General features: G+C 43.2%; 1 protein-coding gene across 1 annotated transcript in view; it reads left to right on the top strand.

Moving 5' to 3' along the window:
- The window catches only part of CYSLTR2 (cysteinyl leukotriene receptor 2), a 44999-nt gene extending 22402 nt beyond the window's left edge, over positions 1 to 22597 (top strand). The window contains exons 3-4 of the mRNA XM_057707206.1: positions 18437 to 19471; positions 21352 to 22597. Coding sequence (XP_057563189.1) covers positions 18437 to 19471; positions 21352 to 21421 — 1105 coding nt within the window. The 3' untranslated portion in view covers positions 21422 to 22597. The remainder of the gene's footprint in view (positions 1 to 18436; positions 19472 to 21351) is intronic.
- Positions 22598 to 25841: the final 3244 nt, after the last annotated feature.

A 25841-nucleotide genomic window follows, 5' to 3' on the forward strand; every position in this document is an offset into this window, starting at 1 on the left:
AGAAGGCGTGTGTAAAATCTGATTGCAAGGTCAATCAATTTGGTTATTGTTGTGACATACAGCATGTTAAGATAATAACTAGAATTATGACTGATAACATTTTACCAGGACATATCAGAATTTTAGGAACTCCATATAATTTCTAGAATATCTATATTCATAACAATTACCATGCACTAAAATCTAAGATTTATTATTCATTTGACAATACTTCCCATGTAACTTAATGTACCAAATGAACATAGTTTATATCTCTGGGATGTTTCAGGGGCCCTTTGAAGCATCCCAAAGTTAGCTAGAGGTCAAAAGACTTTATCAAAATTTGTTTTAGGAAGTTTTGTCAAAAAAAATACCAAAAAGGGTTTAGAACACTTAGATAGGCTCACAGGTCCCTGTGAAACAATATGTCAAAGGCAAATACAGATCACTTAAAAGATAAGGAAACAAAATCTGTTATCAAGAGGCAGTTTAACATTTTAAGAAAATTTGTCTTCTTAGCAGAGAGAAAAGCCAAATGTAAGTTTTGCACCAATTACTTTTAAAATTGATTTACTCAACTAAATTTATCTAAATTTAGTCAATCCTGATCATATACAAAACTCTTTGCTCAGGATCTACTTTCCACAAAACTTCTTATCACTTTCTGTATCATTATTTTATTTCCCATTCAGAAACAGAAGTCAAACCTACTTTTTTTCCTTAATAAAATGTAATTCCGTTCTTCAGGGTTTCTTTACAGAAAACATATATCCTACTTTCCTTAAGCAACCATGAACTGCCTTTATGATAGCATTCTACAGATTGGTGAACATAAATACCAGTGATATTTTTAAAAAACATTTGCTTTCTTTACAGAACATGGCACCAAACATATTTATCAATAGTCCTAAATACCCTTTTGTTTCTCTGTCAAAGGAGGACAATGTTCAGTAATTAATATTTTAGTATCTTATTTTATTTAGGAATGATCTAGCTAGTCAATAAGTTTTCATCACTTAATTTAGGGCAACTCCAGAACTTCCAGTTACCACGATCTGGAGAGACTATTTTGGGTAAATATTCCTAAAGCATAATTCTTCTTGACAGAGTTTATCTAAAAGCTTTTATCTTATTTACATTTTCTTTCCTTAGAAGTTTCTTTACATCAAGTTACTTTCCTTGCTGACAAATTTGTAACAGATATAATAAGATTTTATTTAGCTTATATTACACCTAGGCACAATAGAAATTTATATAAAATATACTTAATGTTGATGACTCTAAAACATGTCTATATTAATCAAACCAACAAGCATAAGCCATCTTCAATACCAGATATCAGTTTAGTACTGAATTTTCCAGATGTCATGAACCTGAAATTCATTCTGGCCAGATTATTTTCTATTTCTGAGTATTCATAAGCACTTAATAATTTTTTTAAGCCAGTTAGAGCTCTTTCATGAATTCTTTTGGCAATACCATACATCTACAATGAACATATAGATACATATGAACACACAAATAAACATAGAGGCCTCATAATTCTCATTCTAAAATTTCAGTACTGAGTCAGATACAATATAAAAGCCATCAGTCACAAGGGGTTGGATTCAAATTGGCTTCTAGCAGATGGAACAAATCAAGGTCACTTATCTAGAGGTCACCTATCTAGATGGCTAAACTGTTTTACTCTTTACAGAAAAGACACTTAGGATTTCTATTTATCCTTGAGAAGTCAAGTTTTTTTTTTTTTTTTTTTTAATTTTTTTTTGGGGGGGGTACACCAAGTTCAATCATCTGTTTTTATACACATATCCCTGTATTCCCTCCCTTCCTTGACTCCCTCCTCCTCGAGTCCCCCCCACCCTCCCCGTCCCAGTCCCCTAAGGCATCTTCCATCCTCAAGTTGGACTCCCTTTGTTATACAACAACTTCCCACTGACTATCAATTTTACAGTTGGTAATATATATATGTCTGTGCTACTCTCTCACTTCGTCTCAGCTTCCCCTTCACCCCCTGCCCCCTCTCAAACCTCGAGTTCTCCAGTCCATTCTCTGTATCTGTGTCCTTGTTCTTGTCACTGAGTTCATCAGTACCATTTTTAGATTCCGTATATATGAGTTAGCATACAATATTTGTCTTTCTCTTTCTGATTTACTTCACTCTGTATGACAGACTGTAGTTCTATCCACCTCATTACATATAGCTCCATCTCATCCCTTTTTATAGCTGAGTAATATTCCATTGCATATATATGCCACATCTTTATCTATTCATGTGCTGATGGGCATTTAGGTTGCTTCCATGTCCTGGCTATTGTAAATAATGCTGCAAGAAACATTATGGTACATGTTTCTTTTGGGATTATGGTTTTCCTTGGGTATATGCCCAGGAGTGGGATGACTGGATCATATGGTAGTTCTATTTGTAGTTTTTTAAGGAACCTCCAAATTGTTTTCCATAGTGGCTGTAGCAACTTACATTCCCACCAACAGTGCAGGAGAGTTCCCTTTTCTCCACACCCTCGCCAACATTTGTTGTTTCCAGATTTTGTGATGATGGCCATTCTGATCGGTGTGAGGTAATACCTCATTGTGGCTTTGACTTGCATTTCTCTGATGATGAGTGATGTTGAGCATCTTTTCATGTGTTTGTTGGCCATCTGTATGTCTTCTTTGGAGAAGAGAAGTCAAGTTTTAAATTACTTTGCCTTTTTTTAAAAATCTGCATTTAAAAAGATAGCAGAGATAAGTGTTCCCTAGATGACCAGATAAGACATTTACCTCTCAAAGGTACAAGCAAGTTCCTCCTAAGATGACTTTTTTCCCCGTTGTTGACAAATGTAATTCACCTCTTTGACCAGGAAGGAGGGGGGCTCGCATGGAAAGGGCCTTGTCTTAGGGCCTAATAACCTAGGTAGCACTGATGTTGCCACTCCTGGAAAGCCCGGCATTCCCAGACAGCATGATTACATGCCTCCTTGAAGATGGCCCTGATCGTTAAATGTCTCAGGGAGACAGGGCTGAAAGGAAGTGGTCCCTTGTAATGGGGTTTGTGGAGGAATAACTTCAGGTGGGGCTCCAGAGGGGGTCTGGGGTGATTGACCCTCTCGAGGGCACTGGGCAGGCAGAGGAGCAGTATGCGTACTCCTCACCTAAGTGAAGAGCCTGGAATCCTTGGGGAATCAGGGGATTTTGAAGGAAAGGTGACAGAGCAAGGCAACCTCGTAATGAGAATCCAAAAGTATACAAGAACATATCAGAGTGTGCTGCTCCACACGGACCAGCCCAGGGGACCTAGAGAGAGAGAGATGCAGATCTGTCTGGCAAAAGGGGCAAGTCTTTCAGGGAAAACCTAATTTCTCAGTAAGTCAGCTCAAAGAGTCAGCTGACGGAAGGGGAGAGTTAGCCTTAAAATTTTTAAGAAAATTTTGGCGGAGGGCCCTAGGGCAAAAAGGCCTTTTGGACATACACAATTTCTAAGTCAAATCAGTAACAAATTCCCCCCCTGTGTTGATGATGCAAAGACAAACAAGGATGGGTGTCCCCTCTGAAGAGGAGACCACTCAAGTGCCCACTGGCCATGTCCCTGTGGGGAGCTTAGGTGCCTCTTAGCTTTGGTGGGTGGTATAGAGTCCCACTTGAATCTAACTCGTAGAGAGGGACTGGGTCCCCCAGAGACAAATACCACCCTGAGCCATATGAGTCACCAAGGAACCACAGCTTAGGGCCCACTTGGACTCTGTAGCCATGAAGGACAAGGAGCCACACAATCTCCCTGGAACAAGGACAAACCAGGGTGCTCACTCACACACACATTCAGACCAGAGTTTGTCACAATGCCTCCCCTCTCTGGGAAGGTCCCTAACTGGTGGGTGTCTCCCCACTCTGGGAAGGTCCCTAACTGGTGGTCTTCTTACTGAAGACCTTAGGAGGTGATCAAGCTCCTCTTCCATCCTGAGATGGGACCTGACTGGGTTCAGTGCTCCAGGGCCTCACCTGATCCTGTGGCCATTCCTGGTGAGTTGGTCCGTCCCCGCAATGAGTCCACTTGGGGCCCGGCCATCCAGAGAGTCAGAGCACTGGTCTGAAAGAGAACCCGGAAAACCGTCAGGTGGGACGCCCCCTCGTTCGTCTCAGGGCTCCTTCACTCTAACTTGGCGGAGCCACCGGCCGGGCGGCTCAAGGGGCTGGCAAGGTTGGAATCTCCCTGGGGCCTCCAGAAATGTTGCAGAAAATCAAATAGGTCTGTTGAGAAACCAAACACCACACTCAGAGGGTTGGAGAACTCAGGTTTATTAAGCCAGCAGACCCAGACGAGCTAATGCTCCAAAATTCTGGGTCCCATTTCAGGAGAATCTTTTCCTTATATAGGTTAAGGCATATAGCTATAATTGGCGCAGACTGATTGGTTGGTTTAAACAAGGCTCTAGCTAAGTTTGGCACAAACTGATTGGTTACACAGTTACTATGGGTTAGGGGCAGTTACAGAGCGTGGGAGTTGCTATGGGTTACACACAAGGTGGGGTGGGGGCGGTTTCCAAACAGAAACTTGCAGGAGCAGAAGCAGGACATTCCATACTTATCAGAACATCTTAAGGTTGATTACTAGGTCATCTTGTTCTTATCATGGCACAACAAGCAGATTTTACAGAAACAGAGCTAGCATAAAGTTATTTCTAGCTGAGTGCAAACTTCTAATTTTCCTCTTCATTAAATCCGTCATTGCATTTGCTCCTCTCAGGGCTCTTTTCAGATATAGAGTCAGGGAGCAGCATTACCCTCATTTGACAGACACACTTCCCCAAAGAAGCTAAATGATGTGTTATTCAAGGCCATGTGTATCTAGAAACTGGCAGACCAGGACCCAGACTTCTGCGGCTTTTCCACCGTCTCTCACCTTATGGCATGGTTCCACTAGCTGCATCTCATTTATAAAAATACAGGTATTTCTGGGACGAGTGGTGCAAAGTCTTACAGCTAGAAAGTGAAAGGGTTGGGAGTCAAATCATGTCTACTGGACTTCAACTTCAGTGTACATTCTACTCTAGCCCAGTTCAGGTGTATGATGTTGAAGAGATAGGACGAGAAATGAACAGAAGAAGACTTTGAAGTCATTTGTGGGAGACGGGCTGACAGCAAGAAAGTGTCTCTAGAGAAAAGAATGCATCTTTCCTCCCTGACTTCCTCCAGCAACAAACCCTTCACAGAAGCTGAGCTGAGATATTCTCTCCCCTCATGGGGGTCACTTTCTCAACCCCTGCTCCTTTATCAGCTTCCTGACCTTGGGCTCCCACCCCACCCCTCTGAACACTGATAACCTTATTGCTAAATCTCCTGACACTTTTTTGTCCCCACTGACATCTCCTGCCTCCTTGAAGTTGCATTCTTTTTTTTTTTTTTTTGAACCCGGGCCCTCAGCAGTGAAAGCGTGCAGTCCTAACCACTGGACCACCAGAAAATTCCCGGAAGTTGCATTCCTCATTCATCTTTTATCATTTGGCCAATCTCTCTAAATCATCTTTCTAGGTTCCCATTCTCTCTGCCTGTCCCTTAATTGTTGATGTTCCCCGAGGGTCTGTCCTTGATCCTCTTTCCTTCTCTGCTCTCATACCCCTGCAGGAGCTCATTCACTCTCCTGGCTTCAGTTACCAAATGCTGATGGCCCCTAGATTCATCCGTCTCTAGACTGCAATGGGACAGTTCTTGTGTGTTTCATGAATGCTTCAAATTCCAAATGCCTCCAATTGAACTAATTTTAACCCCCACCCCCAAACAGCAACTTCCTCTTATTCTTCTTATGTTCCTTTTATTAATGTAAGGCACCATTCTCCTCCCCCCGCCCCCACTGCCAAATACATGAGAGGATCCTTGACCATCCCTCCCCCAACTTTCCCTGACTTTCCATAATTACTCCATCCTCAACTCCAATCAACTCTCATTCCTTTCTTTCTTTTTTTTTTTTCAGAACTTTTATTGAGATACAGTTAACAGACAATAAACTGCATATATTTAGAGTGTATTATTTGGTATCCCAATCTCCCAATTCATTCCCCCCCAACCCTCCCCGCTTTCCCCACTTGGTGTCCATGTGTTTGTTCTCTACATTTGTGACTCTATTTCTGTCTTGCAAACCGGTTGATTTGTACCATTTCTCTATAGTCCACATATATGTGTTAATATACGATATTTGTTTTTCTCTTTCTGACTCACTTCACTCTGGATGACAGTGTCTAGGTCCATCCATGTCTCTACAAATGTCCCGGTTTCATTCCTTTTTACAGCTGAGTAATATTCCATTGTATATATGTACCACATCTTCTTTATTCATTCATCTGTTGATGGACATTTAGGTTGCTTCCATGTCCTGGCTATTGTAAATAGTGCTGCAATGAACATTGGAGTGCATGTATCTTTTTGAATGATGGTGTTCTCTGGGTATATGCACAGCAGTGGGATTGCTGGGTCATATGGTAACTCTATTTTTAGTTTTGCAAGGAACCTCCATACTGTTCTCCATAGTGGCTGCATCAGTTTACATTCCCATCAACAGTGCAAGAGCGTTCCTTTTTCTCCACACCCGCTCCAGATTTTACTGTTTGTAGATTTCCCGATGATGCCTATTCTAACTGGTGTGAGGTGATACCTCATTGTAGTTTTGATTTGCATGTCTCTAATAATTAGTGATGTTGAGCAGCTTTTCATGTGCCTCTTGGCCATCTGTATGTCTTCTTTAGAGAAATGTCTATTTAGGTCTTCTGCCCATTTTTTGGTTGGGTTGTTTGTTTTTTTGATATCGAGCTGGATGAACCGTTTATATATTTTGGAGATTAATCCTTTGTCTGTTGATTCATTTACAAATATTTTCTCCCATTCTGAGCGTTGTCTTTTTGTCTTGCTCATAGTTTCCTTTGCTGTGCAGAAGCTTTGAAGTTTCATTAGGTCCCACTTATTTATTTTTGTTTTTATTTCCATTACTCTAGGGAGTGGATCAAAAAAGATCTTGCTGTTATTTACATCAAAGAGTGTTCTTCCTATGTTTTCCTCTAGGAGTTTTATAGTGTCTGGCCTTACATTTAGGTCTTTAATCCATTTTGAGTTTATTTTTGTGTATGGTGCTAGGAAGTGTTCTAATTTCATTCTTTTACATGTAGCTGACCAATTTTCCCAGCACTACTTATTGAAGAGGCTGCCTTTTCTCCATTGTATATCCTTGCCTCCTTTGTCATAGATTAGGTGACCATAGTTTATCTCTGGGCTTTCTATCCTGTTCCATTGATCTATATTTCTGTTTTTGTGCCAGAACCATACTGTCTTGATCACTGTAGCCTTGTAGTATAGCCTGAGGTCAGAAAGCCCGATTCCACTAACTCCGTCTTTCCTTCTCAAGACTGCTTTGGCTATTCAGGGTCTTTTGCGTTTCCATACAAATCATAAAATTTCTTGTTCTAGTTCTGTGAAAAATGCCATTGGTAATTTCATAGGGATGGCATTGAATCTGTAAATTGCTTTGGGTAGTATAGTAATTTTCACAATGTTGATTCTTCCAATCCAAGAACATGGTATGTCCCTCCATCTGTTTGTGTTGTCTTTGATTTCTTTCATTAGTGTGTTATAGTTTTCTGAGTACAGGTCTTTTACCTCTTTGGTTAGGTTTATTCCTAGGTATTTTATTCTTTTGGTTGCAATGGTGAATGGGATTATTTCCTTAATTTCTCTTTCTGATCTTTCATTGTTAGTGTATAGAAATGCAAGAGATTTCTGTGTGTTAATTTTGTATCCTGCAACTTTACCCGACTCATTGATTAGCTCAAGTAGTTTTCTGGTGGCATCTTTAGGATTTTCTATGTATAGCACCATGTCATCTGCAAACAGTGACAGTTTTACTTCTTTTCCAATTTGGATTCCTTTTATTTCTTTTTCTTCTCTGATTGCTGTGGCAAGGACTTCCAAAACTATGTTGAATACTAGTGGCGAGAGTGAACACCCTTCCAATAAATCAAGCTGATTTATTGTGTCATTTAAAGCTTGTGTTTCCTTATTAATTTTCTGTGTGGATGATCTGTCCATTGGTGTAAGTGGGGTGTGAAAGTCCCCCACTATGATTGTGTTATTGTCGATTTCCTTTTTCATAGTTGTTAGCATTTGCCTTATGTGTTGAGGTGCTCCTATATTGGGTGCATATATATTTATAATTGTTATCTCTTCTTCTTGGATTGATCCCTTGATCTTTATGTAGTGTCCTTTCTTGTCTCTTGTAACATGTTTTATTTTAAAGTCTATTTTATCTGATATGAGTATCGCTACTCCAGCTTTTTTTTGACTTCCATTTGCATGGAATATCTTCTTCCATCCCCTCACTTTCAGTCTGTATGTGTCCCTAGGTCTGAAGTGAGTCTCTTATAGACAGTATATATATGGGTCTTGTTTTTGTACCCATTCAGCCAGTCTGTGTCTTTTGTTTGGTGCCTTTAATCCATTTACACTCAAGGTAATTATTGATATGTATGTTCCTATTACCATTTTTTAAATTGTTTTGTTTATGTTTTTGTAGGTCCTTTTCTTCTCTTATGTTTCCCACTTAGAGAAGTTCCTTTAGCATTTGTTGTAGGGCTGGTTTGGTGGTGCTGAATTCTCTTAGCTGTTGCTTGTCTGGAAAGCTTTTGATTTCTCCACTGAATCTGAATGAGATCCTTGCTGGGTAGAGTATTCTTGGTTGTAGGTTCTTCCCTTTCATCACTTTAAATATATCGTGCCACTCCCTTCTGGCTTGCAGAGTTTCTGCTGAGAAATCAGCTGTTAACCTATGGGAGTTCCCTTGTATGTTATTAGTCATTTTTCCCTTGTTGCTTTTAGTAACTTTTCTCTGTCTTTCATGTTTGTCAATTTGACTACTATATGACTTCTCCTTGGGTTTATCCTGCCTGGGACTCTCTGTGCTTCCTGGACTTGGGTAGCTATTTCCTTTCCCATGTTAGGGAAGTTTTCAACTATAATCTCTTCCAATATTTTCTCAGGTCCTTTTTCTCTCTCTTCTCCTTCTGGGGCCCCTATAATGCGAATGTTGGTGCATTTAACGTTGTTCCAGAGGTCTCTTAGGCTGTCTTCAGTTCTTTTCATTCTTTTTTCTTTATTCTTTTCCACATCAATGATTGTCACCATTCTGTCTTCCAGGTCACTTATTCGCCCTTCTGCCTCCGTTAATCTGCTATTGGTTCCTTCTAGTGTATTTTTCATTTCAGTTATTGTGTTGCATATCTCTGTTTGTTCTTTAATTCTTCTAGGTCTTTGGTAAACTTTTCTTGCAACTTTTCGATCTTTGCATCCAGTCTCTTTTCAAAGTCCTGGATCATCTTCACCATCATTATTCTGAATTCTTTTTCTGTGAGCGTACCTATCTCCTCTTCATTTAGTTGTTTTTCTGGTGTTTTATCTTGTCCCTTCATCTGGTACAAAGCCTTTTGCCTTTTCATTTTCTCTGTCTTTCTGTGGCTGTGGTTTTCAGTTCCACAAGATGAAATACTGCTGATGCTGCTTGATTCTGCTATCTGCCCTCTTGTGAAGGAAGCTATCTAGGAGGCTCGTGGGTGCTTCCTGATGGGAGGGGCTGATGGTGGGTTGGGCTGGTTGGTTGGAGCTCAGTGACACTTTAATCTGCTTGTCTGCCAATGGGTGAGGCTCTGTTCCCACCTTGTTTGATGTTTGGCCTGAGGCTACCCAGCACTGGAGCTTACAGGCTCTTTGGTGGGGCTAATGGCAGACTCTGGGAGGGCTCATGCCAATGGGAACTTCCCAGAACCCCTGCTGCCAGTGTCCCTGTCTCCTTGGTGAGCCACAGCTGCCCCCACCTCTGCAAGCAACCCTCCAACATCAGCAGGTAGGTCTGGTTCAGTCTCCTATGGGGTCACTTCTCCTTCCCCCTGGGTCCTGGTGAGCACACTTTTTTGTGTGACCTCCAAGAGTGGAGTTTCCATTTCCCCTAGTCCTGTGGAGGTCCTGCAATCAAATCCCACTGGCTTTCAAAGTCTGATTCTCTGGGGATTCCTCCTCCCTTTGCTGTACCCCCAGGTTAGGAAGCCTGATGTGGGGCTCAGAACCCTCACTTTAGTGGGTGGACTTCTGCAGTATAACTGTTCTCCAGCTTGTGAGTCACCCACCCAGCATTTATGGGATTTGATTTTAACGCAATTGCGCTCCTCCTACCATCTCATTGCAGCTTCTCCTTTGTCTCTGGATGTGGGATGGGGATTTTTTTTTGGTGAGTTCCAGTGTCTTTCTGTTGATGATTGTTCAGCAGTTAGTTGTACTTCCTGTGCCATTGCAAGAGGAAGTGAGTACATGTCCTCCTACTCCACCATCTTGATTCCCCCCTCATTCCTTTCTTTTTATTTTTATTTTTTAAAATTTTTATTGGAGTAGAGTTGATTTACAGTGTTGTGTTAGTTTCTGCTGTACAGCAAAGTGAATCAGTTATACATATACATATATCCACTCTTTTTTAGATTCTTTTCCCATATAGGTCGTTACAGAGTATTGAGTAAAGTTCCTTGTGCGATACAGTAGGTCCTTATTAGTTATCTATTTTATATATAGTAGTGTGTATATGTCAGTCCCAATCTCCCAATTTATTCCTACCACCCCTTTTCCCCCCGGTAACTATAAGTTTGTTTTCTACACTTATGACTCTATTTCTGTTCTGTAAATAAGTTCATTTGTACCATTTCTTTTTTAGATTCCACACATAGGTGATTGACTTAAAAAAAATTGCACAACATGAGAGTTGTGAGCTGAGTTTATTTGGGGCAAAACTAGGACTGCAAGCTGTGAGACAGCATCCCAGATAGCTCTGAGAAACTGTTCCAAAAAGGCAGGGGGAAGCTTAGGGTATATAAATATTGTTGGTAAAGGAGGATTACATGCAATCAAACACATTTTTTTGGTAGGGGGTTTCTGCTAGTCAGGAGGAGCAGACATCACCATGTAGGGATTTAGTGCTTTTCTAGATATGAGGAGATGCAAGTGTTGGACTCATAAAATCAGCTCCTGAAAACATCTAACTATCTGAAGACCTCTTCCACCCATCCTTCAAAGCACAGAGTGCCTCATTCCTGGTCTCCACCTTGAATTCCCTTCAGGAGATGTGGAAGGTCAGTAGCTACAACAGCACAAAGTGATTTAATTCTTGTACAGGCTGATGGCAAGTTCCAATTTATAGTTGACAAGGTGCTATCATATATTTGTCTTTCTCTGTCTGACTTACTTCACTCAGTATGACAATCTCTAGGTCCATCCATGTTGCTGCAAATGGCCTTATTTTGTTCTTTTTTATGGCTGCAACTCTCATTTCTTTATACTCTCAATCTCACCCAGATATGTTCACCCCCTCTTCCTAGACAATCACAAGAGCATCTCCACGAGTCTCCTGGGACCTAGGCTTGCCTCCTTCCAAACTGTCCTCCATCTGCTGCCAGAATCACACCTTTAAAATGCAAATCTGAAACCGTGCACCTCAGATTGGGACTTGAACCCACGTGTCAGGACTCAAATCCAGCCTAAATCCTGATTGGGACTTGAACCCATGGACTTTTTTTTTTTTTTGGTATAAATTTATTTATTTATTTATTTATTTATTTATTTATTTATTTAATTGTCTATGTTGGGTCTTCATTGCTGCAGGTGGGCTTTCTCTAGTCGCGGTGAGCGAGGGCTACTCTTTGTTGTGGTGCGTGGGCTCCTCATTGTGGTGGCCTCTCTTGTTGTGGAGCATGGGCTCTAGGTGCACGGGTTTCCATAGTTGCAGCACATGGGCTCAATAGTTGTGGCTCACGGGCTCTAGAGCACAAGCTCAATAGTTGTGGTGCATGGGTTTAGTTGCTCCATGGCATGTGGGAGCTTCCTGGGGCAGGGATCGAACCTGTGTCCCCTGCATTGGCAGGCAGATTCTTAACCACTGCGCCACCAGGGAAGTCTCCACGGACTTTTAATTCAGAATCATTCACCTTGTGTCTGGACTTACTGAGGCTCATGTTCTTGATGTCTCATTGCAGAAAGAATTCAGTGAGAGACAAAGTGATAGGTAAGGACTGGATTTACTTAGAGAGAAACACACTCTGCAGACAGAGTGTGGGTCATCTCAGAAAGGGAGAAAGGCACTAGGGTATGAGGTTTCAAGGAATTGGGCCACTGCCCACTTTTGGATCCTTATGGTCTGCCTGAGAACTGTCATGGTGCCTGTGGGTATATCATTTAGCTTGCAAATGTGTTATAGTGAGCCTATACTGTGGCTTAAGGTCTAGTGGAAGTCGAGTTGTCCACCACCTTGGACCCATTTAGTTGTAAATCAGTTTATGTCATGTCCTCGGGCTACGTTATTTGTTCAAAGGTTGTGCCCTGCCCCCTTCCCTCCTGTTTCATTTACCCTCAAGATAAAACCTAAACTCCTTAGAATGGATGTCAGTCACTCTCAAGCTATCCTCTGCCCACTTCATTCTCCCTTTCATGCTTAACTTAGACTATGTTATTTGCAGTTCCCCAAACCTGCCCTGGGCTCTCAGCAACATGACTTAGTACATCCTCTTCCCCTGTCTGGAATCCTGACCCTCTCTCCTTAGCCAGCTTTTCCCCTCAGCCCTTTAAAAAATTCCCCCTTGCTCCCCAAGGCTGTCTGGGGTCACTACCACAAGTTTCTACAGCACTCTTTATATTTTATTCTGATGACCTTTCTCACCTCACTTTGCCTCTTTTCTCATCTTTAATAGAGCTCTGTTTATTAACCCGTCTGATTTATTCACTACCCTGGAAGTTCCTCTCGGTCAGAGATAGTGTTTTCTTCCTTGTCATGTACACAGGGCTTAGTATAAGTGGCTCAGAGAGAGCAGGGTAGCACTGGGACAGACCTGACAACAGGGTTCAAGTCCCAGCCCAGCACTAAACTGACTAGTGAACTCAGGCTCACAGACTGTTCCATGTCTCTGCACATGCAAAATACAAATGCAAAATGCAAAGCATTTTCTCATCTATATAATGACCAATTCAGAGTCTGCAAAGCTGTTTGAGGATTCATTGAATTAATAACCATAAGGAGCTTTGCGGAGTGCCGACCACAGAGTAAACACCCAGGAATTGGCTATGTCTTTCCTCCTTGAATGAGTGAGTATCTGTGGCCTGAAGGGGAGGCAGGCTGGTAGAAGAAACGTGCTTTTCCAGAGCACTTTGGCAGGTATGGCCAAGGCTGGGTGGCTTGAAGTGAAGGGTGGTGAGGGTGGCTGATAAAATCAGATAGCCAAGGGCTCTGATGTCAGTTTACCAGAAGGATTTTCCATGTGGGAATTAAGCTTCCCAGAAATGGTGGCCAAACATGACTCAGAACATCACCAAGCAGCTCAGAGAGGCGGGGCCTCTGCAGGTCTACAAGTTCTCCTTCTGACAAGTTGCTGATGGGTTAGAGGCCACTGCCCACCCCCTCAGGGCTGTTCTGCACAAAATCTCATCATGAGTTCCTATAAAGACAATGCAAAGTGCACCAACGTTTTTCTCCAGATTATCTGCTCTTTAGCAGTTGACCATGATGTCACTTTGGCAGCCAGTGGTCTAGTTGCATGCAGCTTGTTTGTGCCACTGTATCTCGAGGCCTCAGCCTTTGGGCTCTGCCACCAGGTCACAGGCTTGTACCTGAGAACCGAAGGTAAGCACACCTGTGGGCTCTCCGTGCTGGTCAGTGCTGACAGTGGAGGTGGGATCTCTGACAAGGTCTATTGACCTCCTGGCAAGGCATCAAAAGATATTTTTTCGAAGTGTCAATAAAAATAACTTCTGTGAGGTTTGGAACACTTGTGGCTTTGCAATAAACATTCTAATCATCCACGTAAGCTCTTCATCCTCATCAGATTTTAACTGGTCAGGCAGCACGTTTAGTTTTCTTCATAACTGCAGTATGGAATCCTCAGCTGCTGCTGCTGCTTTGCACTGTTTCTTCTTTGTTGTTTTATTACCAGTAAAGCTGCAGGAGACAAAGCCTCAGTTCTTTCTCTGTTCCAAGGCCCTTTGCAGTCCAGAAAGCTGTGCACGTATGTACTCAAGCTCTCCTCTCCCTCTAAGGCAGTGCAAGTTACGCTGTCAATTCATTTCCTAATTTCCCTTGAATTTACTTCTTCATATATTTCTTAGCTCCCTGTCACATACTTCATTGGTCTGGCTGATTTTTACAGCCACATCTAGCAGATGATTTTCTTTTTCTTTTTTCTTTTTTTTTCTTTTTTACAGCCTAGTGAAATGTTGCAGTGTTGTGTAGTCAAGTGTATTTCTTATGGGCAGAAAAGAACAATCAAAGTGTTTTAAAGGTTTCTCAAGAGAACGTGATACACTAAATGGAGTTTTGGATCTGAGCTGGCCCTGCCTTTAGCCTGTGGCTGTTAGCTAAATGAAGCTTCTAGGAAGGACATTTGTGTATTTTCGTTCTCTAGCTTTCCAAGGATTAAGATGCTCTGGGAATCAAAGCCCTAACTACTTGTAGTTATCCTCTTCCTACAATTGGGGCTGTTTGACAGCCTTGGACCACTCCCACTCCCATCCCACATCAGCCTCGCCCCTTTTCAAAAAAGGCCATTTGTAATGGAACACATCATGAGAATTCCTCCGGCTGGTCACATATCAGTCTTAGCTCCCTTGTCTCTGTCTCCTTGTCCTCTGGGCTATGCGTGTTAACCCTGGTCCCAGTGCTCTGCCCATCCAGAGCTGGCACATAGTTGTGACACCTAATCCAGCTCCACGTTGGCTTCATGTACTTGGTTTGTGCATTCTGCCTGTACTATTTCTAGCATTTGGGGTTTGATCCTCTGTCTTGGCCCTGCCAACCAATAACATCTTTAATTCTCTCTAAAGCTGAGTGAAGAAAAAATCTCCAAGCTTCTCTTTTTGCTGTATTCCCTTTCCCAAGTCAGGCCTACAGACTTCCAGCCTCCATGTGACTATTTCCCTGAACTATCTGCAGCCTTGACCTGTCTCCTGAGCTCCAAGCTCAGCTAATGGCCTCACCATTCTCCCTGTAACTCAAGTTAGAAACCTCAGACTTGCTGGTGGGACATTAAAAGGGGAGAGTTACCATCCATGTAATCAGAACTAAGGCCCTGGGGTCAGCTCAGAAATAGGATGTGACTTATATCAGCTTTGCATAGGAGAAATGTCATCTGGCCTCAAAAAGTCAGTTTACACAAACCAGACTCACAGAGGTCTAATTTTTTACCCAGAATTCTGATTTGTATATTTACAATGGGGAATTCTACTTTCACTTTATTGGACTCTTCCTTTCATGAACCGCAGTCCACTCTTTCAGAGAGGCCTGACTGAGCTGATGGGTCATCAGAAGTTTCTCTGGTAGGAACAGACTCAGAGCAAAGGAGTGGAGAAGGCTTGAGATATTTTCATAATAAAAATGTCAGAATAATCTGAGAGTAATCAGTGCTTCTGTGTGCCTTTCTAGCAAACACCAAGAGGAGTGCACTTTTTGCCCTTCACGTGAGTGTGAGAATTGAGGTCATTAATTCCTCCCTGTGGTCAGTGGGATGACAAATGTTGAAGCTAGATCGTTCCTACATTCAGTCACGAGAGTGGAGCAGCTAGGGAGCACTTACTTAGTGCCAAGTACGCTGTAAGACTCTGTCTCTCATGTGATCCTCATTACAACTCTATGAAATGGATGTTACATACCCCTATTCTGGGTTGAATTATGTCCCCTGAAAGATATATCCAAGTTCTAACCCCAGTTTCCTATGAATGTGGCCTTATTTGGAAATAGGATCTTTGCAGATGTAGGTAGCTAAGATGAAGTCCTATTGGATTAAGGTGGGCCTAGGCCCAATAGGACTAGTGTTCTTATAAGAAGAGGAGATACAGACACAGACACACAGTAGCAGGATACAGAAGGAAAACATCATGTGACAGAGTCACATGGAGTATGCATCTACATGCCAAGGAACACCAAGGACTGGGTACCCACCAGAGGCTGGAAGAGGCGAAGAAGAGTTCTTCCTAGAGCCCTCAAAGGAAGCATGGCCCTGCTGACACCCTGATTTCAGACTTATGGCCTCCAGAACTTAAGAAAATACATTTATGTTGTTTTATGCCACCCAGTTTGTGGTACTTTTTAAGGCAGCCCCAGGAAGCTAATACAATCTCTATTTTTACAAACAAGGTAATGGATGTTCAGAAACACTCATTTCCCCAATAGTAAACGCTTAGAACACCTTGGCTTCAGATGCTTGAATGCTTGCTGGTTGATCTGGCCCATTAAGTAGGAATCCTCTTCCTTTCCTACAAAACCATGTTCCAGATAAATTATATAGTAACATCAGCATTTCACAGGGAAGATTTTGTAGAACATTAGTTCTGTGGGATACTAGAATGTGTTGATATGCAAAAAAAAAGGAGGGATACTCTGTATTTATCAGACTTTTTTTTTTTTTTTTCTTCTTCAAGGACCTCATAGAGCCTTTAACATGTGTCATGAATCTCCAAGAGAGGGATACTAAAACTTGCTGTGTTTCTCAGGCTGATTTGAACACTGAAGCCTTTTCCTACACAAAGCATCTTGGGGAATTCATAGTTTGCAGATGATACTTTGGGAAGTGCTGAGTTAAAGAAAAAACTTTTTTTGACACTATTTTTATGCCAACCATGTTTTCTGAGTTACATCTCCACATAGGTCTCTGAAGGAGAATTGAAAAACATTTGCTGTTTCAGAAATATATTTACAAACCATCTACTTGGGTAAGTTAATTTAACTAATATTTTACTGTATTTCTTTTAGTGTTTAGATCATTATGTGAATTCTCAGAATCAGTGTCTTCTTGTCAAAGGCCTTTAGGAACACACTGGTAGTGGAACACAGAGTTGGGTTTACGGATTCGTTGTATCAAGGGGGAATGCACACCATGGGAAACTAGGACATCTCAGAAAGAGGGTGTAAGGGAGGAATTGTTATAGGAGTTGGGCTTGTGTTAGGTAATTTTGGGGTAAGATTTTAAAAAGCAGGACTTTGCAGGAAGAAAAATGGTTATTAGCTCTTATAACAGACTCCGAAAAACAGGGACCCAGACTATCATACCTAGACAATGAAAATATGTGCCCCCACCCCCAAGGCACCTGTTTTCTCCTAGACATCCAGAAGGCTCCCCCTACCTCTGCACTCATGGGTTGTTCTGTAGTATTTATCTAGGTGAGACAAGACATGTTTAGTAAAAATTTCTCTTTGCCTAGCAAAGAAGAAATTAAGAGCCATGTGGGATGGATCTAGAGACTGTCATACAGAGTGAAGTAAGTCAGAAAGAGAAAAACAAATGTCATATATTAATGCATACATGCGGAATCTAGAAAAATGGCACAGGTCAACCGGTTTGCAAGGCAGAAATAGAGACACAGATGTAGAGAATGAACATATAGACACCAAGTGAAAAAATATCAAATTGTACACTTTAAATATATGCAGTTTATTGTATGATAATTATATCTCAATAAAAGTTCTTAAAAAAAAGAGCCATGTGATTAGCCATGACAACTCTGCCTAATGAATTTACATGTACACCAGGGCTTGGTCAAAGATAAACAAAGCTGCACACTGCTTAGAGCAGTAAGACAGATTTTATTCAGTCATATACTATTGCAATAGGGAAAAGAATCCAACATGAACTGAACTCAGAGTTAACTGGATGTTTTAAAGAGAGAATGAGAGAAAGGAGATAGGAGTGAGCAGGGAATTAAAAAATTACAAAAAAAAGAAAGGGAGGGTTGGTCCAAGTGGAAAGCATCTGGGTGTGCTAACGGTGCTTATAGAGGATAAGCTCCTACCCTCCCACAGAGGCTGAAAGGCAGATGCCCTGTGTCCAGGTACTGGCTGGAACAAACAGTAATTTCTTGTGGCAGTCTTTCATTTTCTCAGGCTATGTAAGAAGGAGAGGTTATAGTCATCCTAGAGATGCAGGCTTGAGCTGTTAAAAACTATTTCAGTGTTTATGATGTTAGTCGTTATGCAAGTCTGTATAGGCCAAGGTTGACACCTGCTTGAGAAGAGAACTCAGAGGAGCCTGGCTAGAGTTTGATCAGGAAGAGAATCTTTGTCAACTTCCAGGGCAAAAGTTGTGTAACTGATGACTTTCTCCAGGGTCAGAGACAAGGTTTGGATGATCCTCATTTGGGCACCAGGCAAAAGTTCCCCCAGTTTGAGGCTTCAGCTTCAACCAAATAAATTAATGTTTATTCTGCATTCTAGAAATTTATCATGAAATGTAATGAAGCGTATAGAAAAGACATGGAGTAAAAGTATAAAACATATAGTAAAATAGAGCCAGTATTTGTTGACTTAAGTTTCAAAGAAAAGCTACTATTTCTCTCTATTGCATTAAATAGAAGCAATGTAAGCAATGAGCAGGAAGTCAATTTTTGTATCTGTTTCTTTTTAATTCAGCAAGGAGAGAAAACTTGCGTCCTTACCTCCATCCATCTCCATATCAGAAATGGAACCCAATGGCAGCTTCAGCAATCACAACAGCAGTAGGAACTGCACAACTGAAAACTTCAAGAGAGAGTTTTACCCCGTCGTGTACCTGGTAATATTTATCTGGGGAGCTTTGGGAAATGGCTTTTCCGTATATGTTTTCCTGCAACCTTATAAGAAGCCCAGATCTGCGAATGTTTTCATGCTAAATCTGGCCATTTCAGATCTCTTGTTCACAACCACACTGCCCTTCCGGGTTGACTATTACCTCAGAGGCGCCGACTGGATATTTGGGGACCTAACCTGCAGGATTATGTCTTATTCTATGTACGTCAACATGTACAGCAGCATCTATTTCCTGACTGTGTTGAGTGTTGTGCGTTTCCTGGCAACCGTTCACCCCTTCCGGCTCCTTCACACCACCAGCATCAGGAACGCCTGGGTTCTGTGTGGGATCATATGGATTTTTATCATGGTTTCCTCAATAACGCTTCTGAACAATGGCTCTGAGCCGAAGGGCAATATCACATTGTGCTTGGAGCTGAATACCAATAAAGCTCATCAGCTGAAGACCATGAACTACTTTGCCTTGGTGGTGGGTTTCCTGCTGCCCTTCTGCACGCTCAGCGTCTGCTATCTGCTGATCATCCGAGCTTTGTTGAAGGTGGAGGTCCCAGAATCAGGGCTGCGGCTTTCTCACCGGAAGGCACTGACCACCATCATCATCGCGTTGATCATCTTCCTCCTGTGTTTCCTGCCCTATCATATACTGAGAACCCTCCACCTCATCAAATGGGAAGCGGATAAATGCAAAGACAATCTGCATAAAGCCGTGGCCGTCACACTGGCTTTAGCGGCAGCCAACAGCTGCTTCAACCCTTTGCTCTATTACTTTGCTGGGGAGAATTTTAAGGACAGACTAAAGTCTGCACTCAGGAAACACCATCCACAGGGAACAAAGTGCTACTTTCCTGTCTGTGTGAGGTTGAAAAGTGAAGGAAGAGTGTAGGGGCTTATTAGGTGAGGCTGTTGCTATGGCCTTGTGTCCACCTTCATTCACACACAGTCTCCAAATGACCGTGTATTTACACCATTCCCAACAAAGGTCGATTGCCAAGATTTAACTGACCACGACTTTTATTAATAAGACCTGCTTCAAATTTTTCATTAGGTGTATCTTCAGTGTTTGCGTCTAAATGAAGAGTATGGCAGGAAAACTTATGAGAGTCTTGCAATCTGAAATGTCAAGCTGGGAAAAAATGCTGAGTGCAGTGAATGCTGCTTCTCCTCAGGTTCTCTTCCAGATCTCTGGCCCACTGGGCATTCTAAATTCTTAGTTCTCAGACAACCCCAATGTTTCCAGCTCCTCTAGCTCCTCTTTCCTCTTCAGTCCCCTGAGATATAACCAATTAACAAAGCTACCAGAGGCCCCAGAGCAGGTAAGAAAAGCATCCTTAGAACTCGGGAAAGACTTAGACTGTGAAGAGGAAGGCTGCCCTCTAACAAAACAGAGTCAAGGTCCCCAGTGAGAACAGTTGGAGAAAAACGGGGAGAAGGACTGGGGCAAGAGAGAAAGGGGAAAAAAGAATTTCATTTTGCACTAGGCGAGGGCTCTAACACACTGAAGGCAAAAGGCATGCCTCTCTCTTGTCGGGGGTTAGGAAAGGCAGGAAGAGTAGGAGGAGGACCTGGGGCATTGCTCTAGGGGTGGAGGGATTATGTGTGGAACAGGAAAGAAGGGGGTCCATTTTACTCCTGAGATTTGGGTTTGGGCTGTTGACTGCAGTTCCCATCCTGCAGGTTAATCCATTTGGATGGGAGCCAGAATAGAGGAGGTGGTGCTAAGGGTTTGGTTGGGTGCTTGGAGAGACAATGGGGTGGAAGGCAAGTTGCAAAGATTTTGGTACCCCTGAAATTCTCTTAACATTTTGGCAGAACACGGGTAGGGTGGCTTTCCTTTGAGAGAGTGTAGGAAAGTCCTGGATTATGGGAAGGGGTTCCTTTCTGTCCAGCGAAACAAGGCTAAGGAGACCACCTACTGCTACCACCATGACCACTGTACTTCTAACCATTGAGTGCCCTCTCTGTGCTGGGCAGGCTGTGCAAGGCACTTCCCATCCATTATCCCATTTAACCCTCACACCAAAGCTCTACATTTTCATTTTACAGATGAGGAAACCGAAGCCTGGAGAAATTAAGAAATCTGTTCACGTTCACCCAGCTCTGTAAGAGTTTTAAAAACCTCTGTGCAGAGGGATTGGCTGGGTGCTTCCCCCACCGTTCCCCTTGCAAACCTCCAGGAAGATTAGTTGCAAGCCCAAGTAAGAGTTTTCTTCCCCCATCATCTACCTACCCCTCCACACTCCCATGAGAAGACTGAAGGCTGAGGTTTTCTCTTTGGAGTGGTTGACCCCAAGATAGAGTGGTGGGTGGGAGGGTGGTGTTCTGAAGCTAGGAAGGGACTGAGGGAAAGTCTTCATAGTGAACAAGAGCCCCAGAGCCCTTGCTTCACTCAGCTGCCAGAATGTTGACAGATACATATCCTGTCAAGACAGGAGTCTGGAGGGTCCTCCTATGGGGAAACTGCCCAACTCCAGGAAAAAGACCAACAGACACAGACTGTTGAGGATTCCCCAACACAAAAGCCAGGGCTGGCCCTATTACGTACTTGACAGGGAAGCCCACATGGCAATTCATCCCTTCTACTCATAGAGAGCCTCTAATCAACCTATTAGAGCCTCACACTTATTATGAGCAGTCAGTGACTACTATACATCGGAGGAAAGGGCCCAAACATGAAAAACCAACAACAAATGAGAGGGTAGATAGAGACATTTTCAGTATGAAAGCTCTCAACCTTTTTATTACCCTCACCCTTTCATCAGAAACCTACTGGAGAATTTGCTTCTCCAAAGTAAGAGATTAAACCAGGATAAAGGAAAGCATGACATCTAGCAAACAAGGAATCCAACACAGAAGAAAGATGAAGAAAATTCCCAGGACGTTGGTGTGTAGCAGAAAAACAAGAAACTAATTGATCTGCACATGTTGGAGGGATTTATATTTTTCTTGGGTAGCATGGGACAAACTAGTAAAAATACATAGGAAAATAAACAAGTGAAAAGACAATGCAATTATTACATGCTAGGGAAAAAGAAACCATTGTTTAAAAAGGACATAGTACCATAGTAGGCACTACATGGCTCAGCTGTGAACAATATTTACACAGAGAATGTAAATAGCAAAATACTATGATATAACTTTTTTTAGGAAATGAAGGGAGAAGATGTGTATGTGGGGGGGAGGGGTATAAGAAATCTATGTTCCTATATTTTATCACAGAAAATGCATAATAACTAAAGCTAAAGAATGATAAATATCTGTATAAAAATGTTATTTAGCATTAGAGGCTAAAGCCCAGAAGAAACAGTGAAAAAGATTGACAGGAATTGCCTTTGGCGAAAAGTTGGGTCTGGGAGGATAAGGTGGGGATGTCTCTTTTCCTTTTAATAACTATTTAACTGTCTAATTTGTGAATATGTATTACTAAAACAAAGTAAAAATTAAGTTGAAAATTAATTTTAAAATTCATATTCATTCTGCCTTAAAAAAAAAAAAGATGAGGAAGAAAAGAAAGGTGACCAGAAGAGGAAGTTGTACACTGAGAGAAGAAAGGAAAGCAGAAAAGGACTACATTTGGATCTGGGCCCCTAAGGAAAGCCCACCTGGCCCTGCCATGGAAAGGGAGCTCCCTTTTGGGGTGAGGGGAGTCACTTTCTGGGGTCAGGGGTGATTTGGTATGTCAGCATTTTTTAGTTGTAAGTAACAGAAAAATCCAACTCCAAGGGGCTTAAACAATCACTGTACCACATAACCCAACCATGCACAGGGAAGCTGGGCTTCAGGCACTATTCAACCAGGATTCCTGTGAGCCTTTCTCTCCCTGCATCAGCTTGGTCCCATGGACACGTCTCCTCATGGAGACCAGCTGATTGCAAGAAGCTGAAGGCTACATATTTCCTCACCTGTATCCAGGAGAAGAAACAGTGTATCTCCCGCCCAAGTCATCTAACAAAAGTCCCAGGTTTCCTTTTGATCCGATCGACTCAGATTACACACCAGCTCCTAATAAACCAGCCAAGAAGGGATTCCTCTGACTGAGTGAGGGTGATCAGAGCCTACACCTGAAGCGGGAGCTGGGGGGAGGAGATCACATGGCCGAGTAGAGGAGGCAGAACACACGTCCCCCCAAAACGCACCAAAAAATACATCTACACGTGGAACAATTCTCGTTGAAAACTGCGTGGAGACGGGCAGGAAGACTCCTGCACAACCAAGGTTGTGAGAAAGATCCACATGGAATCAGGTAGGAAGGGAAGAGGAACCATGGGGTCAGGACCTGTGCTCCTGGGAAGGGACTCAGCAGAGAAGGGGTGGAGATTTCACGGGTGGAGACCCTCCCTGGGGAGGGAGCAGTTAGCGCTACGCATTGGGCACCCCTGCCTGGGGTCTGACGCCAGGAAGTCCCCTTGGCCGGTAGGAGGGCCAGTGGGACTAAGAGGAGGGCTGTGGGAAGCCTGGACTCCACTCGTGAGGGGCAGGTACACAATCACTTACTTCCAGAGGTGGAGAGGGCCGGTTGAAACTGCGCAGGTGACTGGCTGGTTTCCGAGATCGCTCCAGCACGTGTCCCAGCCTGAACCAAAGCAACGGCTCAAGCCCCGCTTGCTTCACGAGGCAGCTCCACACTGGGGCAAAGGCTGCTACAGCCAAGGAGAAAGCTCCTGGGTATGAGACACAAAAGCAGCTCCGACCCAAAGCGGCGTCTGAGCAAGGCTGGGGCAACCATCGCTGGTCCACACACAGGCAGCATATCAGAAGTCCCCATCTCTGCGCCCAGACTGCCACAACCAACGCCCTGACCTACGCAGAGTGCCCGCACCGATCCCACCGGCCCTGCCATGCAGCTCCACACCAGGGTAAGGGTGGCAAAGGCCAAGGGAGAGCTCAGCTCTCAGGGACAAAGGAAGCTGAGTGGTGTCGAGCAGGGTGGGGGGCAGCCGTTCCTGGGGCTTCCACAGGCAGCACGTCAGAAGCAGTCTGGGTCTCTGACCCCAGCCAGATGCCACAGCCCACATCACAAGCCATGCTGAGTGCTCACACCAGCCCCTCCTGCTCCAGTGCTGCTCCCCGCCAGGGCGGGGTGCCGGTTCTGGGAGCGCGGAGAGCACACGCTTACAGGGAATAGAGCCAGCTTGGGTATGACCCTCAGGTCACCGCTCCAGCAACTTGGGACCCACCCCCACCCCCAACAGAGCAGTGACAGCCTCCAAGCAGAGAAGCAGCCCCTGCTCACACCTGGCTCCGACCCTCCCCGCTCCATCTCCAGCCCCACCTCTTACCAAGATGATAGCTGTATAATCACACAGTCGATAAAAATATTGAACGACTATATTGTAAACAACTGAAACTAATATAATATTGTAAATCAACGATACTTCAATAAAAATTAATGGATGGATGGATAAATAAATAAAAAGTGGGTGTTGGGGTTAAACCTACTGAAATCGCAGCTGGGGGGGCGGTGTGAAATGAGGCTTGCAGAGACCACATACTCTGCATTGCAAGTGAGATGGAAAGAGAACCACCAGCCCGCTGGGCATCTATAATGGGCATGGCCTGGACCCATTCAACAGGTGCAGCAACTGAGGAGGGTGGGAGGAATGATGCACTCAAAGAAGGGTGAAAGCTAAAATATGTGTCTGTATCATAGAGTCCTAGAGATTTGCAAATGGCAATTGGAAATCTCAATAACTTTCCAAGGGTCAGACAACCCAGATACAGCTGGGAATACCCGAGAGTAAGCAAGGTCCTTGGGGTGAGCAGCCGTGAAGGGGTTGTGAGGTATCAGTGTCTGGAAGTCTATGGGGTGTGTGTGTGTGTCTATGAGAGAGAGGAACTTCATGAGTTCCTTTTCCTTTTCCCAAGACTTCCTTTTCCCAGCTGAGTGAAGAATATTGTCCTTGAGGAGTAAAATAAAAAGGAACTCTTTATTTACCAAAGTGAAAGCCAAGAGTATCTGGAGTTTTAAATATAGTCCTTTTTGTTTGAGAGATTAAGTATCCCCTCAAGAAAGTATTTACATACATTGTTCAGCTGTGAGAAAGGATTTTTGTCTTCCAAACTTTAGTAGAATTATGATACTAGAACTGTGCTTTTTCAGTGAGACCTAAGAGGCAAATGCCATTCTATTTTGTAACTATTTTAAATGACCAGTTCTCTGTTTTGGATTCGATTAAGCTGATTTGTAATTTATTCTGGAGTAGAGATGATGATATCAAACTGGCCAAAAATGGGTTAGGAGGGAGATCAGTAGGGGAGATGGCTTTCTAGAAATAACTCATTTTTCTTCTTGGAAAAGAGGTTGAAAATAGAGACCCTGTTGGCAGAGAATGGGAGTGGGAAGGGGGTAATTGGGGGATATGGCGACCGTGGACCCCTATTCTTTGGACTTTCATCAGTGAAAAAATTTTGAGGCTCATGTTGGCTTTCCTCCGGAGAGGTTTTGCCCTTCTTTTATGCCAGGTTCTTGGATGCATTACAATCCTGTGACCATATTAGATTAAATTCATTACTTGACTTCTTTTCTTTTTTTTCTTTTTTATACCACACAGGTAAGTGAAAATTCTGTCCGTAATTCTCCAGGAATCAGCTCCTGATTCAAATTTTCCACCTGCCCCTGAGGAAGGGGTCCAGACAGGCAAAGTCCATTTCTCTTTCCTTCTGTCTGATGTTTGTTTCTCATTTGCTCTTACACTGAGGATGGAGCTTATGAAACCTGGCAGGACCCTATTGGGCCCCTGGGCATGAAAGCCTTGCTGTGTTCCCCGTTTCTTATTTTCGGGAATTGGCTTTGGCTTCCATGACCTTCCCTGAGTTCCAAAGGGCAGGTTCAAACAGTTGCCAATCAGGGAAGGAAGGGGAAGCAGAGACAAGGGAGGAGCCGTCACGAAACAATAGTGCAGGCTTGGGACAGGACCCTGGTTCTGTCTCAAGAGCTACACAACAATATCTTGGAGCTCTTCTGCAGAACTAAAGCCCCCAACAGATAGAAGATGTTAACCACTTGAGGAAGCATTCTTCATTCCAGAGAGAAGGTCACAGTTTGATAACCTCGAGAACCACAGAAGCTCATCAGGAGACTACCTGAAGCCAGATGAAAGGACTGTAGGCCCTGCACACACCCTGATGGTTAACAGCAACCCTGCCCTTGAACCATTGTTATGAAACTCCTTGCCAAATCCCCCAGGTTGGGACACACAGTTCTGAGGGCATTAGCTGTGCCCCCCTTTGCCTGGCAAAGCAATAAAGCTAT

This window comes from Hippopotamus amphibius, chromosome 14 (assembly GCF_030028045.1).
Source record: "Hippopotamus amphibius kiboko isolate mHipAmp2 chromosome 14, mHipAmp2.hap2, whole genome shotgun sequence".
NCBI lineage: Eukaryota > Metazoa > Chordata > Mammalia > Artiodactyla > Hippopotamidae > Hippopotamus > Hippopotamus amphibius.